General features: G+C 44.8%; 1 protein-coding gene across 1 annotated transcript in view; it reads right to left on the bottom strand.

Moving 5' to 3' along the window:
- The window catches only part of LOC137915550 (zinc transporter ZIP11-like), a 35,032-nt gene extending 29,740 nt beyond the window's left edge, over nucleotides 1-5,292 (bottom strand). Inside the window, exons 1-3 of the mRNA XM_068758751.1 lie at nucleotides 5,287-5,292; nucleotides 4,253-4,370; nucleotides 4,013-4,051 (exon numbers count right to left, since the gene is read on the bottom strand). Coding sequence (XP_068614852.1) covers nucleotides 4,013-4,051; nucleotides 4,253-4,360 — 147 coding nt within the window. The 5' untranslated portion in view covers nucleotides 4,361-4,370; nucleotides 5,287-5,292. The remainder of the gene's footprint in view (nucleotides 1-4,012; nucleotides 4,052-4,252; nucleotides 4,371-5,286) is intronic.
- Between the last annotated feature and the right edge of the window lie 11,057 nt (nucleotides 5,293-16,349).

The raw sequence follows: 16,349 nt of genomic DNA, 5'->3' as shown, positions 1-16,349 counted from the left end.
AAGACAAATATGCCTTAAGCCCTGCCAATCAAAAGTAATGGATGCGTTTGGCTGAGCTGTCATCAGCTCAAAACAAGCTTCACCAATTAAGACAGTCTATAACAATAGAAAATTGATTGCAACATGCTTTGGTCTAAAATAGAACTCCAGGAGCTGAAAAGTTGCACCAAATTCCCACCAAGACGGCAGAGAAGAAATGTATCTATTCATTACTTTCCAAAATCATTCCTTCCTGTTTACCATCTCCAGTCTCTGGCTCTAATGAGGACTCATTTCGCGTTCTCGTTAGTAATCAAAAACAATCTGCATTTTCTTTCACGGTTTTACATGATGTGAACAACACATTCTAAGATGCATGAATCTCCTTGTGGAACCCTGCAAATTCAAATCAGAATCAAGTCAGCTAAACCAACAGTCGAGGAAAAAACCTGTAATACAAGTTTAAAAAAAGTAGGAACAAGAACACGGTTGAAATCAAAAAGAGTTTAATCACAGAGATTGGCTGAGTCTGCAGTGGAACAGGCAGAAAGCAGCAACAGGCAGCCGACAGCTCCGATGGAGAACAGTCTGAAGCGTATTTACTAAATAAATCTGAATTAGCTGTCACTGAGAAATTCTCTGTATTCTCAGTGAGAATACGCAATCACAGCCAATGTTAGTCATGCCAGACTAATTAATGTATTACCTCCACCAAGGCGGGGGTTGTGTAATTGGTTGGTTTGTCTGTCTGTCTGTCTTTTAGCAAGATAACTCAAAATGTTAGACGGATCTTGATGACATTTCCAGAAAATGTTGGTAATGTTATGATTACATTTTGGTGATGATCTAGAAGAGCTTCCTCTGTTGACAGTATATAGAGGAGCATTGTTTTGTATCGCCTTCTTCAAACTGGCCAATGAGCACACAGGATGTGTCTTTTTGGAGATGGTACAACAATTGCATTTTAAGCATTCGGTTGACAAGCATCGTGCAGGAGTAGGCAGCCGTTTCGTTTACGTGAGCGTAAGTGGGATAAAATGAAGTGACAGCCAATAATAATGGAGAAATGAAAATGTAGCTTTGGATTTTACAGAGGCACTTGTAAAATGCAAATTCATCCTAGCGCTCCCTGTTGAATATGAAGCAATGCGTGATCCCTGACTTATTGATCACATTGGAGCTCGTGCACTCAGCTCATTTTATTAAAGGATGTAAACGTCTTTTAATCTGGACGCTTCTAGAGGAACGCTATGTGGACTTGGAATCTCTCCATTAAATTTGTTGTCTAATACATCTCACAAAAGGATTTCTTTTGTATTATTGTTATTAAAGTTTGTCTTGCGGTGGATCTTGGGGTTATGTCATTTTATGCATTCTGGTCACTCGTTCCTTGTCATTTGAAGATCCAACCTTTTGAAAAACCATCTTTCGTTTGAAAATCAAATAATACACCCGTAATTCCAAATATTAAGAATAGGTCCCGGGGCAAAGGGCTGAGACGACGGCACCAATTCAAGGCAACATTGAGAGGTTCCATGCATGCATATCCGTTTGAACACTGCTTTCATCAGTTTGCTATGCTAGCAATACAACGAGGTTTAACAGGCAGAACCTTTAACATTTGTATTACTTTAGTCTCCAACACAAGGCTGATGCCATTTCTGGCAGGTACTGAATCTTACTTAATGGTGGCACAAAGTTGTTACATCTCCTGAGGGAAACATGAGAGCGATCCCAAATTCCATCCATTTTCTACAGCTTCTCCACTCTGTGGGGTACACCCCAAATGCGTCTCCAATGCATTGTGGGGCCACACATAAACAAACACCCACTCACCCAAACACTACGGACAACTTAGGGCAGGGGTGTCGAACCCGTGCCGTGGAGGGCCGAGAGTCTGCAGATTTTCACTCAAGCAGGTGATTTTAATAATCAGCACCTCCTTCAATTTGAGAGAAGGAACTCATTAGTGAGATCAGCTGCTGGAGAGATGGTTGGAAAGAAAACCTGGAGTGTCTCGGCTCTCCATGGCACAGGTTCGACACCCCCGACTTAGGGTAATCAACTGACCTACATTGAGGCGACAGCGCTAACCACTATGCCAGCGTGCCGCCCACATTCCCAACTTTCTTACATGAAATGCTCCAATAGTGGGTGAAATAAATGTCACCCTGACACACACATATATCATGTCGGTGTTAAATGAAAAGTAAAAATACGGTAAATCCTCACCAAGGACACATCCTCTGACAATAATGCATCTCGTTTGTTCATTCCGAGACTGTGGCTGACAGTACGCATACAATATATTGCTTCATTTTCCTTCAGAAAAAAATATCTGGTTGTGTCCAACATTTCACAAGTTTACACACAAAAACAAAAACTGTCCAGGTCAATCCTGCTAGTGATCAAGTATCTCCCCGTGTGCAACTAATGATTAACTGCCTCTCTAAAGGGCCTTAACCAAGACGGATGAGTGGACGGAGATGGTCTCTCAATCTTCTTGTTGTCAGGATTGTCCAGACCTTCACCCACGTAATTATTTCTTTAACCTTTACGCCTGAAGTCGTCACCTTACCCTTCTCCCAGAGTGTAACGTGGCTAGCCTAGTCTGTGTGTGTGTGCGTGTGTGTGTGTGTGTCTCAGATTGTTGAGTTTGACGGACGGCAGACATAAATCAAATGGAACAGGATGGCATCTGAATCATGCGAGACGTTAAAAGCATGACGCACGCAGGTCATGGAGCGGTTAGTGACTCCATCACACGCAGCCACACATACACAAGTTATTGTTCTTTCATGTCAGAGGATATGTCCTTGGTGGGGATTTACCTTATATTTCCTTTTCATTTAACAGGACCTGAGTGTTACTGTCCTGCAGGGAAATGTGCATTCTGTTGCAAAGGTTCAGCTACCAGGCCTGCATAATCAAAAGCCCTCCAATAGGCATTTGCTCTTCTCTCCATCCTTGACCTTTGTGCTAGCCGCCACCTGATAGGTCAACTGTATATATGCTGAGCGTGAATGTACGGAGTAATAGTTGGGAAAAGTGGTTAAATGAATTAGCCAAGACTAAAACACCAGCACTGCTTAATGCTGCGTAAAATGCCTTCCTTTACTTCAAGTTTCTCCTGCTACTTGTTTCACTTTCATCTAGTCTGTCTGCAGATAAAGAAGAATCTCAAGCCTAATCAGGACAAACTTTGAAGCTGGAATGACAATCAAACCAAACTGGCCCCCGACTCTTTCCGCCTCCCCTTAGCTCTCTCAGAAAGTGGTGTGGCAAGAAGGTTGAATTTGTCCGTTGTAAAAAGCCACATGAAGCAGGACTCTTGCCACTTGGCACAGATGGAACTGAGGGGCTGAACCTAAGTGAGAGTGAAGGATCGTTCTTTTAAATTTTACCTCAAACACAGTTGCAGAAGTTGGCGAAATTAATCAAAAGCACTTCGTCTCTCTCCATCTATACAACCTGCATCAGTACTAGAGGCAGTACTTTATCATGCACAGACAAAAAGCCATTATTTAACAAAAAGGACATCGGAAAATATCTATGTACGAGTCCAACATTTATGCATTCTGTCCAGAGCTAAAATAACTTTGAATCTGAAGAAAACCTCAAAGTCGCTTGAAATTATTATGCAGAAAAGGATATAAAAAACTTCGTTATTGAAATAAATTACAAGTTATTGCCAACAAGAGGCTGAAAATTTGCCTCTGCAAATTGTGTCAGTGATTCCCCGTATTCCTGCAGAGAGGCTATTAATCAAACGCAAGAGAAAACCCTCTGCTGAACATTGTTTCCTTAAAAAGGTGTTTTTTTCTTCTTCATGGCTCATTTTTTCACTAATGCAACTTGTAATTCAGAAAATAGGCTAATTACTGTGGCATCTGGAAGCTTCAAGTTTCCTGTCTATACAAACTCACCAACAGGGTGAAAAGTTCAAAACCCCTCACATCCCAGCATCGTCTGACCTGCACCATGTCTGTATCTGTGTGAGTCGGTGTCTCATTTCAGAAGAAATCTCACTTACCCCGGCTGCAAAGCCTAGACTCCCGTCCAAGATGCGTTTCTGAAAAGGACAGCCAATACAAGAGAGATTTAAAACCTCATTATGTTGACTTAATTAGCAAAAATCCAACATGTCCTGACCTAGACGCATGATGACGATGGAGACGAAGCATGCAATTATACATCAACGTGACTGTGGTCTCGTATGTCAAGGTCTTACCGCACTATGAAACACGAGCTCTATGTTGGTGAGTTCTAATACCTGCTGGCTGGAGAAGACAAACACCAGACTTGCTCCAGCAGCAGTCAGAGCCCAGGTGAACAGAGTCCCGAGCAGGGCCTGGGTCAAAGGATTGTAGCCTTCCAGCATGGTGCCAGACCTGCGCACAGATACACTCAAACGTATCCCACATGTCTGTGCTGCTTTAAAATACTCCCACAGGACTAAATGCAATAATGTCTTGTTGGATGCTGAAGGATAAATAGGAACAACAAGACAGCAAACAGATCCAGTAATCTGACCCACATCCGCCGTGACTCAAACTGGGTTTGCACAAGACGTTCTACATCCAGGACGTCTGCGTTGCCACTCCCTTTGCGTCAACCTTTAATTACTTCAAATTCATTTCGAAAAATATTTTGTAGATTCATGTTCCTCAAACCATATCGTACAAACTGGAAAACATTTGAGGTCTCTGTGTGACTTGCTGAAAATAGAACACCGGGATGAAAAGCAACACCTTCTACATAATATTAAATGTTTGTCCAACAAAAGTTTTATTTGTTTGTTATACAGTATTTGTTTTGAAATGGCTAACATTAGCTTCAACCAGCCAGTAGTTTCTAGTTGTTTGACATGTTTCTAGTTATGTTCGCGTGTGCATAAATAATAATAATTATTATTATTACTACTATTAACTATTGTTAGATGTGATCATTTTCAATAATAGTTCATCTATAGCATCAATTAAATTGAAAACGTGCTGTATGGAATAAATATCTAGCATAATATTTATGTGTGCTATAAACGCTGTACGTGATCAGCAGGTGTGTTACCGACGCAATCAGGCGCAAACACTAAATCATCTAAATACGCCTGACTTAAATGTAAACAAAAGCCGACCGGCTGCCTTTCCTGCTCACTCGCCTTGTGTAATAATTACAGAAATAACAGTTAAATATAATTCAAACTCTGTTCGTGGTATTATGCACCAACATGAATTAATTTGGAGGAGCTTAATTACACGGTAACTTCGTTGCTGGTAAGGATTCGCTGCTGGTTGCGGCTTTACTCACTTGTTTCCAGCGGCACCGCGACTCTTCGGCGTCTACTTCCTACTTCCTGGTACACGTGTTCGTGACGAATACAAGGCCCGCCTCTCCTTGCAGCCCATTGGTTAATTAGTTTTGACAGCTGCTGCACTTTGAGAGGGAACGTCATTCCAAATGTTACGATGGAATTTGGAAATCTGGGAATGTTCCAGAATTTTTATGTTTAGAAAACTCTGGACAACAATAAAAAGCAAGTTTAGTGTTTTATCTGCGATATCTCAGCTGAATCATAACGGAATGTTTTTAACTTGTGTCTTTGAGTAGCTGAAAACACCATGAAAGAGCAACAATGCCATCAAAATACTTCAATACTTTCTTTTTTTTTTTTTTTTTTTTTTTTTTTTTTTTTTTTTTTTTTTTTTTACCTTGTCTGCATTCGTGCTCCACAGTGACGGACATAACGTCAGTCACTGCTGGAGTTCTATGCAATTTTTATTCTTATAGTGATTGTGACCGTCACCTGCCCTCTTGGCAGCCTAGCCTATTCCTATTTTATTGATTTTATTACCTGCTTACCACCGTAGAGGGCTGTGCACACCGCAGTGAACATACAACATGAACAAACAAAAAGTGACAAAAACACAGTGTTCTGAGAAGAAAGTGCAATGGATTTATTTGTGCCCCTTAATTCTACCCCTTCCATCCAATCATCACCAAGAGTTGTCCCAATAGACCAGGTTCACATTCGTCTCTAGAGGAAAGTATGGATCACCAAGTTCTCAGATCTGAGGAAAAAGAGAGAGAGCATAGTGAGAGCCACAAGCACTGACCCAGCAACCTCCACTAACTCAGAGATCTGTGTGCGGGGTTGACTCTCTAAACGAGTTTTAATAGGTGCTGGAGTGGTGGATCTGGCATGCGTGAAACCTCCACCTAAGAACGGGGCAGCCATCCCGGACCCAACAATGGCAACATAAGCCCCCAGATCACCCCAAGCAGCTACAGCAACCCAAGAACGACCACCATGGCCCCACCAGAACCACACGCAGAAGAACCAGTCCAGGGCCCAGGGGGCGACTTACACCGATACAGCCGACGAAACCTAGGCCAGCGCAGCGGCACGGGGCACAGCGGGCCGGCCTGGCGCCCCACCAGCACCCAACACCACGCCCCCCCCAACCACCCGCCCCCCTCCCAGCACCCTCCACCCATCCCACACACCCCCACCGTCCCCCAGCCCCCTCCACAGTCCAGCCCCCCCCACCGCACCCCCCCCCACCACCACCCAACCCACCGCCGAGCTCGGGCAACCCCCCAACCCAGCGAACCAGCGTCTGGGGAACGGGAGTAGACAGTGCAGGGGCTTCAGCCCTATCCGACCCTATACAGCCATTTGGGAGGAGAGTATTATTCCCTGGGATGGAGAGTAGGGAGCAGGAGGCCGGACCACCGTCCCACCCCAAGCCCAGCCCGCTAAGGCCCCACATGCCGCGCCAAGGCCAAAGATAAATAAATTGATTGTGAACCCCCCCCCATACCCTGTCTATATGGCTCCCCAGATCCCAGACTGGGGAACCCTCCCAACACCGTGAATGTGTGGACACCCAGGTGCTATATACACATGTATGTAGTGCGTTAAAATTTGGGGCAGGAGGGGCCAGACGGGGGATGCGGAGGAGGGCAACGGCGCACTCCTGCCCTGCGCCCTCCCCCTTATCTCCCCGCCTAGCACCCACGTAACCCCATGTGGTGCATTAAAATGGGGGGGGGGGGATTGCAGAGGGACGCTCGGTGAACGCCCCCCAGCACCAGGCCCCCCAGGTGCATGTCCCTATGTGTATATTTACAAATGTGTTGTGCTAAGGTGGTGAGTTAAGAGGCGCAGCACATGAGGCCCCAGCCAACCAGGCGGGGGGAGGAGGGAGCCCGACCATAGTCCCCAGCCTCACCCATCCCACCCACATGTGTCAGAGGGCCCAACCATGCACAGGGCCTGGATCGAGCGCCGCCCCCGACGCATCCCACCCATCCCCCATAATCAAGCCCCCAGGAAGGAGGGAGCCGCGAGGCCCCGGCGGGAAGCAGGATGCCGGAAGAGGAGATGCGGGGAGAGAGGGGAAGGGGGAGACCACGAGGGGAGAGGAAGGGAGGCGAAGGAGAGGGGAGAGGGGCGAGGGGGAGGCAGGACAGGAGACGAGACCAAGGAGAAGAGGGCGAGCAGGGGACGGGGAGGGTGGAGGAGAGAGGTCAGGGAGGAGGGAGGGGAGGTGAGGGGGCCATGGCCACGCCAGGTCACCAGCCGGACCCCGGCCGCTACTACCAGCAGAGGAGTGACAGACTGCGCCAGCTCAGTGCCATCCCGAACGCATAGGCCAGCACCCCCGCATGGCAGCCTAGCGGAACACCGGCGGCCGCCCGAGACGCATGCGCCACCCAGCAGAGACCCGAGGGGCCGGGTTGCACATATCAAGCCACGGGGACAGCCCCTGAAGAGTTAGCCCAGCATGCCAACAGTCCCGGAGATCAACCATCCTTGTGTGAAGAACATTGAGCTGGAGACTGGAGCTGAAACATAGAAAGTTAGAATGGCTGGGCGACGATGTATTTCTGAGGCCCACTCGGTCCTGGATACAGAAAACAGAAACAAGCAGCATTACCATTTACATCGTTGTGGTGGCTTTCGCTAGCAGGCAGAATCAGGTTGTAATATTTATATTTAATGATTTAATAAAAGGAGACCAGCTTTCTGTAAAATATTTAAAATGTTTTTTATTTATCTTTTTAGAAGCAGAGATTTTCTCCATTGATATGTGTTCTATGAGGAGATTCAACCAATGATTGATGTTTAAAGACTGTTTATTTTTCCAGTTAACGAGGATTGTTTTCTTGGCGATGGCGAGGGCTGCGAGTGTGGGGTGCGTATATTTCTTAGAAATAACGATTTCTGCCAAGTCACCGAGTAGACAAGAGATCGGAGATAAAGGGAACGTACAATCTAAGATGGACGACAGTCTATGTGATACTGCGACCCAGAAATCCTGGACGGGTGAGCACAACCATAGGGCATGGAAATAAGTGTCAGCAGTATTTTGGGAGCATTGAGAACAGATGTCAGATTCAGAGAAGCCCATTTTCTTCATCATATATTGAGTAATGTGTGTTCTATGAAGGATCTTATACTGGATGAGTTGAAGATTTCTGTGTTTTGTCATTTTAAATACATTTTCACAGATTTGTGTCCAAAAGTCATGATCTAGGGTTAGTGACAGATCCGTCTCCCATTTTGAGATGGGAAGAAGTAACGTATCTGTGCTTGAGAGGAGTTTATAAATCTTAGAAAGGGTCTTTTTAACTGTCGGGGAAATCTTTGTGACTTCCATAACAAATACAGGTGGCTGAGGCGGGCCCCGGAGCGTTGGAATTCTTTTCTTAATTGTATTCATTACCTGAAGATAGTAAAGGAAATTTCCGCTTCCGAGTTCATATTTTTGGAACAATTTTGTAGATGACATAAACGTATTGTCATGAAAGAGATGATGGAGTTGAGAGATTCCCTTCTGTTCCCACATACCTACATGGAAAGGTTGATTGCTAGCCTGAAAGTCAGGGTTATTCCAGATTGGAGAGAACATGCAGGGTTCCAGTTTAGAATTTGTAACTTCTAACGCTTTCCACCAGGCGGACAAGGTGGAAGAAATCATCGGGTTTTTAAAACAGTTATGCCGTTTAATGGTTGTTGTAATGAAGGGGAGATCTGCGAGTCTAATATCCTTGCAGTCCTTCTGTTCCAATTCTAACCAGTAATTAGAGTCTCTATTCGGGTGCATCCATAGTACAAGATATTGTAGCTGGTTAGCCAAGTAATAATTCATAAAATTTGGGGCTTCCAGGCCTCCTTTAGATTTACTCCTCTGAAGGGTAGATAGACTAATTCTTGCTTTTTTATTTTTCCAGTAGAATTTGGTGATGGCTGAATCCAACGACTGGAAGCAGTTGGAAGTTGGTTTAAACGGAATCATTGAAAATAAATAATTTATTTGTGGTAAAATTTTCATTTTGATGGTGGCTATTCTTCCCAAAAGGGATATCGGGAGGTTATTCCAACGCTTCAGATCACTGCTGATTTTATCCAGAAGTGGGGTGAAGTTTAATCGGGTTAACTCAGACAGTTTAGGTGAAATATTAATGCCCAAGTACTTTAAATTGCCCGTAGGAAAGGAGTAGTTTGGGTCCTGGTCTGCAGGGTTCCATGACTTTTCTGTAATGGGAAGTAATGTTGATTTTGTCCAATTGATGGAATAGTCTGAAAGTTGTGAAAATTTAGCTATCAACTTGAATACTTCCTGCAGCGAATCCGAGGGTTCTTGTAAATAAAGCAAGATGTCATCAGCATATAAATTGATTTTGTGTTCTGACACCGCAGTGTTGATTCCCTTAATCCTGGTATTTTGCCGCACTGCTGCTGCTAGGGGTTCAATAAATATTGCAAATAATAAAGGAGAGAGTGGGCAGCCCTGCCTGGTACCTCTCTGCAAGGTGAAGCTCTGTGAGGTAATCCCGTTGGTGGTTACGGTCGCTTTGGGAGAGTTATATAATACTGACACCCAGTGAATAAATGACTCTCCAAACCCAAGCTTGTGTAGGACGGCAAAGAGGAAGGACCAGCTAACTTTATCAAAGGCTTTTTCTGCGTCCAGCGATACAACCACTGCCTTTTTTCCAAGTCGCTGCGACATACTGATCAGATTTAGCAGTCTTCTAATATTGTTGGTGGAATGTCTACCTTTAATGAATCCTGTTTGGTCGCTGTGAATTACAGTCGGGATCACTGTCTCCAGCCTGGATGCGAGTGCCTTTGCTATAATTTTGATGTCGGCGTTGATTAATGATAGAGGTCGGTAGCTTGAAGGGAGGGTGGGGTCTTTGTCCGGCTTCAGTAGAAGTTTAATTGCTGCTGTATTCATGTAGGGTCGTATATGACCATTGTTTTTCATTTCTGTCACTGATCTGAAGAATAACGGCGCTAACATAGTCCAGAAATGCTTCATAAATTCAGCCGGGAAGCCGTCCGGGCCTGGTGCTTTGCCGTTAGGCATACTATCTAGGGCGCTGTGGAGTTCATTTATAGACAGCGGAGCTTCCAGAATGTTCTTATACTCTGTTGATAGTTGAGGCATATTCAGATTACTGAGAAATGCCTCAATATCCTCCGGGTTGGGTTTATTAGCTGCTGAATACAAGTTGTGGTAAAACGTGTAAAATATCTGATTGATTTCTTCTGGTGATTGCGTGCACTCACCATTTAACCCTTTAATTGCTGTTATGAGAGATCTTTCTCTGTTACGTTGGAGTTGATTCGCCAGAAACTTGCCTGATTTGTTATTATATTCAAAGTCGTTGTATCTCAATTGTTGTAATATGAACTCTGTTTTCTTTGATAATATATCATCTAGTTTTAGTTTTATGTTTTGTAGTTCAGTCCACATTTGATTGCTTGAGTTCGCTGCGTAAGCATCGGTTAATAGTTTAATTTTCTCCTCTAATTCCTTTTCCATTTTCTGTTCCTGTTTTTTTTTGTAAGAGGCATATGATATAATTTTACCTCTGATTACAGCTTTCCCTGCTTCCCAGAGTAAAGACGGAGATGAGTTTGGAGAGTCATTTGTTTCCAGATAGTCTGCCCACTCTCTTCTTATGACCCTATCAAATTCTGCATCTTTAAGCAAAGAGGTGTTAAAGCGCCACGTCGACGGGGGTTTAAAGGTCGCTGCGATTTGTAAGGTAAGCGTGACCGGAGCATGATCGCTGATAATTATTGGATTAATTTTAGTAGAAATATTCTCAATCACAGAATTATTTGTGAGAAAATAATCAATTCTTGAAAACGAACGGTGCACAGAAGAAAAGAACGTGTATTCCCTCTTCGTTGGATTTTTTAATCTCCAGCCGTCGCCAAGGCCAAAATCATCCATATATTCCAGTAGTACTTTGGCTGATTGTGAACGCCTCGTGTGTACTGTAGTACTGGAGCGATCTACTGATGGATTTAGAACCGTGTTGAAGTCTCCGCCGATGATGATAGTTGATTCTGCTGTTAGCTCAAGTAGCTGGGAGAACAATGTGTGGTAGAAGGCCGAATCATCACTATTAGGAGCGTACAGATTCACAATTGTGTATAATTTATTGAATACGGTTGCCTGAATAATAATGTATCGGCCCTCTGGATCCGTTACAGTGTTGTTTAACGTGAAGAGTAGTCTCTTGTGTATTAATACAGAGACTCCTCTTTGTCTGCTGTTATAGCAGGCAGAAAAAACTTGACTGAAATTTGTGTCTGTGAGTAATTTCTCTTCTGACTTTTGTAAATGGGTTTCTTGTAGGAGACAAATGTCTGCTTTTAATTTTGAGAGATGGTCTAAGATGTTGATTCTTTTTGCCTGAGAGCGAGCGCCACACACATTCCAAGATACCAAAATTAACTTAGACATACCGATGGTGAGCAGTCAGGTCTAAATGTGTGTATCTCTGTAAGCTGCTTACTATTCTCTGCATGTGATAAGTTAAAGCCAAGGTGTTGGATGGTTGGATAGCTGAGAGGGATATAAAGAGTCTTAAATGCGTGCACAGTAGAATCAAGAACACTGATACATAAACAAGTATAACAAACAAGTGATAGACATAGAGGGTGTGTGTGTGGGAAGAGGGGAGGGGTGAGTGAAAGGGAGGGGGAGCAGTGAGGGGGGGGAGTGGGTCTGAGGGGAGAGTTGGGACAAGAGGAATACATTAATTCCTAATAGCCCAGTGAGTTTTGGATCATTTGTTTCTCTATTTCACATATATATATATATATATATATATATACGGACATACACATATATAAATACATACACATACATACATAACCATCTACATATACACCAAAACATAACTACACCTACACATATTGACGAGCATTATGTTAAAGCATAATCCTCATCCACATGAAAATGCCTCTAATTCTTAGCTGAATGGAATAATTACAGGTGTTTCTGACTCAGAATAGCCAGGGGGTGGTGGCAGGGTCTCGGTACAGCTGGTTGTCGATATATAGTTTATCCACAACCAGCGTAGCTCGTTTGCCCTTCTGCCTATTCTGCTTCATGATCGGATACAGTACCTTTCGCCGCTCGTTGATCTCTCTCGGGAACTGGTCATTCATCCCGAAAGAGGTTCCTTTAAGCTCCCGTCCTTTGCTCTTTAGCAGCACTTTATGTTTAAAGTGTTCAAATTTGGCGATAATAGGACGGGGCCTATCGCCTCTACGGGCTCCGAGGCGGTGGACGCGGTGAAAGGAGATTGTACTTACCGTCTCCGGGGGAATTTTCAGTGACGTCGTCATAAAGTTTTTAATTAAGGACTCTGGGTTGTCCGCGGCGCTCTCTGAGATGCCTGAGAATATTAAATTGTCTTGCATACTGCGCGACTGAATGTCCAGGACTGTCTCTTTGAGCGTCTTATTTTCTGTTTTAATCTTCTCCATTTCGACTGACACAGTCGCAACGGAGGAGCGTAGCTCGATGTTCTCGCGCTGAAGCTCAGCCATCATACCATACGCGAGCTCCAAGCTAGCCTTCAGGTCTTTAACGTCGGCGTGAAGCACGCCGAGGACGTCCAGTTTTTTATTAATGGAGTCCAGTACGCTAGTCGGAGCATCTTCGTTGCCGAGATCTTCCGTATCAGTAGCCGAGTCGGCCTTTCTTTTCTTGGAGGGATTATCGCCCGACGCGGATTCCTCCATGACGCAGCAGCTGGAATAATACTCGTCGATAAATACCTCGAGGTCCTCCACGCTGAGCGATAATCCAATCCGTCGATTAATGAGAGTAATCGAAAGGGGCGAATTATGCGATGGTGATATCTAATATTATATTAGTAGCAAAAAGCCGTCATATATCTCATCCAAAAATCACACGGGAGGTCTCGCGCGATCACATCCGGTCCGACCGCGTCACATCCGCTGAATCCCTCTCAGAGACATGCTTCCCATCTCTTATTATAATTAAGTGTTATTTCCCGTGCCTGAATCCCATCTGTCATTAAGCAGAAAGGCCTCGTCAGCCCGACTCGGGCCGTCCCGTCCCCGCAGCACGCGGTGAGGTGCAGTTAAATGTGCACACGTCTGGGACAGAGCATCCAGAGCTTGAATTTACAGACTGATTCTACCGCAATACCCCCCCAAAAAAAGTCTGTAGTTGACGCACACATTTAATCACCATCTAATTAGACTGTTTTTAATACATCTAGATGGTATTTTTGTCTCGTAGAAATCCTTGACTGAACTCAAAAGCGTGTCGGTTTAATCGATCCACGTCCTTAAAGCTTAAAGCGACGATGAAATGAACTTATTGACTCACTGGAGTGCCGTTCCGTGTTTGTGCATCATCATGAGATGGAAAAAGATCTCATTTATTCCACAATGTTTTCTCAAACAATGGGAGCAAACTGGAATATAAAATCGCCAGATCACAGGATGTCGCCTGAACTTCTAACATCGTGCGTCGTTTTGCTCTGCCTTCCATCTCGACGTTCCCTCATGTCCCCCCCCCCCCATTAAGTTTTCACCTTTCTCTGATTAGTCCTCTTTATTTAGTCCCTGTCCTTCCTCCGCTTTTCTTTGCCTGTCCCTCCTTTGTCACATTCCAGCGCTCTACTCTGACTTATTTTGGTTTCTTTTCTTACCGTTCTTTGTACCTGATTGTTTGATGATTCGTTATTTGGGCGTGTCTGTCTGGATTTGTTTTAGTTTTGTTGTTGTTGTTTGACCTTTTCTCAATTCCCTTCAATGTTTTCTCCAAAAGTAATATCTGGACTCAATTTTGAAAACTGAACTAAGGCAGATGGTTTTCCAATAGCTTTATGATCCCCCCCCCCCCCCAGTTACAAATAATATAATTGATGAACAGCAAACGTTAAGGCGTTGGTCAGGTGCAGCGCTGCCCGGAGGATTGTTGCGGTGTTCTGTGCATCAGCAGCACACGCTTGGGTTTCCACTCCTCAGCCCGACTAAAAATAAAGCTGAATCGCAGCCAGGAAAGGTCAATATGGATTATGGAACACTGCGCTCCCCGTGGAAAAGACTTGTTTGTTGTCCATCCCAATGTCGGATCAAGAATCAGGAGGGAAAGTGCTTCTCTCAGCAGGTCCAGACTTCCTGTCAATGATAATCCAATGGAATGGCTGATCTGGGCTGGATGGAGTTCATCCGGCATGGAGGCGACAAGCCGGAGGGTCTGAACGGGGGGGGGGGCTATAAAGTGGTCGGAAGCAGACTGATAATACAAGAGGAAGGAATCAATAGCTTACTGGATACGCCTGTCTTCAAACGACTTAAAAGAAATAATGCGCTTAATCACTACTTTGACTTTACTTGTAGAATCCATTCCTTGTTTACCTCGGGCGAGGAAAGTGGGAGGCGTGCCTCGGGAGTTGCTTTGTCTAATTCCACCGTGTCAAATTGAGAATGAGTGAGAGTGAACGGCGACTCCTGTAGATGAGAAGTTCTTTCCTGTCACCTTGTGCGCATTCGATGGGATCCTCCAGCCCACCTTGCTAAGAGCCCAGCCGATGGCGCCGTTGACGCATCGCGGCAAAGCGAACGGTGAGGAGCAGCCGATCAGTTCGTCACCGAAAAGCCGGGGTTCAGGTAGGGGGGGGGTGCACCTGTTGAGAAAAGAGCCCTCAACCCACGGTGGCATAAATTCTGCTTTCAGTGGCCCTCCTTCAGGAAAGACGGCTTTATTCACAGACCTCTGAGAACGGAGGTGTAATTGTGCCCAATCAGAGGAGAACAAGGGCGTCATTGAATAAATGATGGGCTCAACCAACTGAACACATTTATCAAAAATCGGCTCGTTTCGGTGCTCGTCTCATCTTTATTACTGACGAGGGATTTCTCGCTTCAAGCCGCTTTTGATGAACTTGGTTCGAAATCGCCTCTCGGATGGGCTCTGTCCTCTTTCCTCTGTCCTCACTGGAAACAAATATGTCCAACGTGAAGACGGGCGGTCTAACTCCGACGGACAGCCGTCCAATATTAACTACCGCCTGTGATGACTGTAGAAATGATATTGCCCCGCGATGAACTCTCTTTTATGTCTGTTGTAATTTTGCCCCTGCGTTTCTTCGTGTGTGGCAGCTGTAATTGCAGGCCAAGAACCCCCCCCCCCCCGCGCCGCTTGAGGACAAAAGGTAAATCATTTCCGGGAAGCAGGCTATTAATTAAGCTATTAAATGTGCTCTGATTGCAGCTCTTTGGAGAATCCCACTCATTAGATGGAAGTGAAAGTTGGCAGCCTTGGTCCTCCGTGTATTTGAAAAGAACTGACACCAGTTACTGCTCGATCGTCGCCGCGGTGACTCAGTCAGATCAGATCAGATCATGTTTTCTATAAATAGAGCCGAGGTCACGCGGAGGTATGAGGTGGGGAATGAACCCGTGGCACCTCAGAAGTGAGTGGCGTTTTTTTATTGTTTTATTTTTACCATCCACTTTGACTTTTTACCGTTTTAATCGTCATTGAATACGAGTTTCGTTGCATCTGCTGGCAGTGGAGACACAGCAAATATCTTATGTCGTATTTGTACCTTTCTTCTGCATGTCAGACGTCGGCCTGGGTTCTCTTTGGGGGGTCTCGGTCCTTGTCCTCGGCTTCATGAGTGTCGCTCCTATCTTGTTTGTTTAAGTGGATTTGATTTGAGCTTCTTAGCAAACACGATCACACGATTACATCATGAGGTCTCTGCACATTTAAACGTCTCCTGTCCTTCGCCGTTACTAGCGGACAGGCATCATCGACGCTGCTGACCTTTCCTCTACGTCGTTGTGACCTTTTTACATTTGGAAATAGTGCTTTGGGGCTTTGAGTTGCCAAAGATATACGGGCCTGAGGAACAAAACGGTCACAGAGAATATTCCGCACCTCCTTAAGGAGAGCTTTGATTGTTCTTTTTGTCAAGGATGTGTTTTCTGCTCGGAAAGCAAAGGGAACGCTAAATAATTCCACATTATTACACGGTAAACCCAAATCCAGCTCACCCGTCTGTTTTCT

The sequence above is a fragment of the Brachionichthys hirsutus genome, unplaced genomic scaffold (assembly GCF_040956055.1).
Source record: "Brachionichthys hirsutus isolate HB-005 unplaced genomic scaffold, CSIRO-AGI_Bhir_v1 contig_739, whole genome shotgun sequence".
Taxonomy (NCBI): Eukaryota; Metazoa; Chordata; class Actinopteri; order Lophiiformes; family Brachionichthyidae; genus Brachionichthys; species Brachionichthys hirsutus.
The sequence above is the reverse complement of the archived record's forward strand: the minus strand, read 5'-3'. Positions and strand labels throughout refer to the sequence as shown.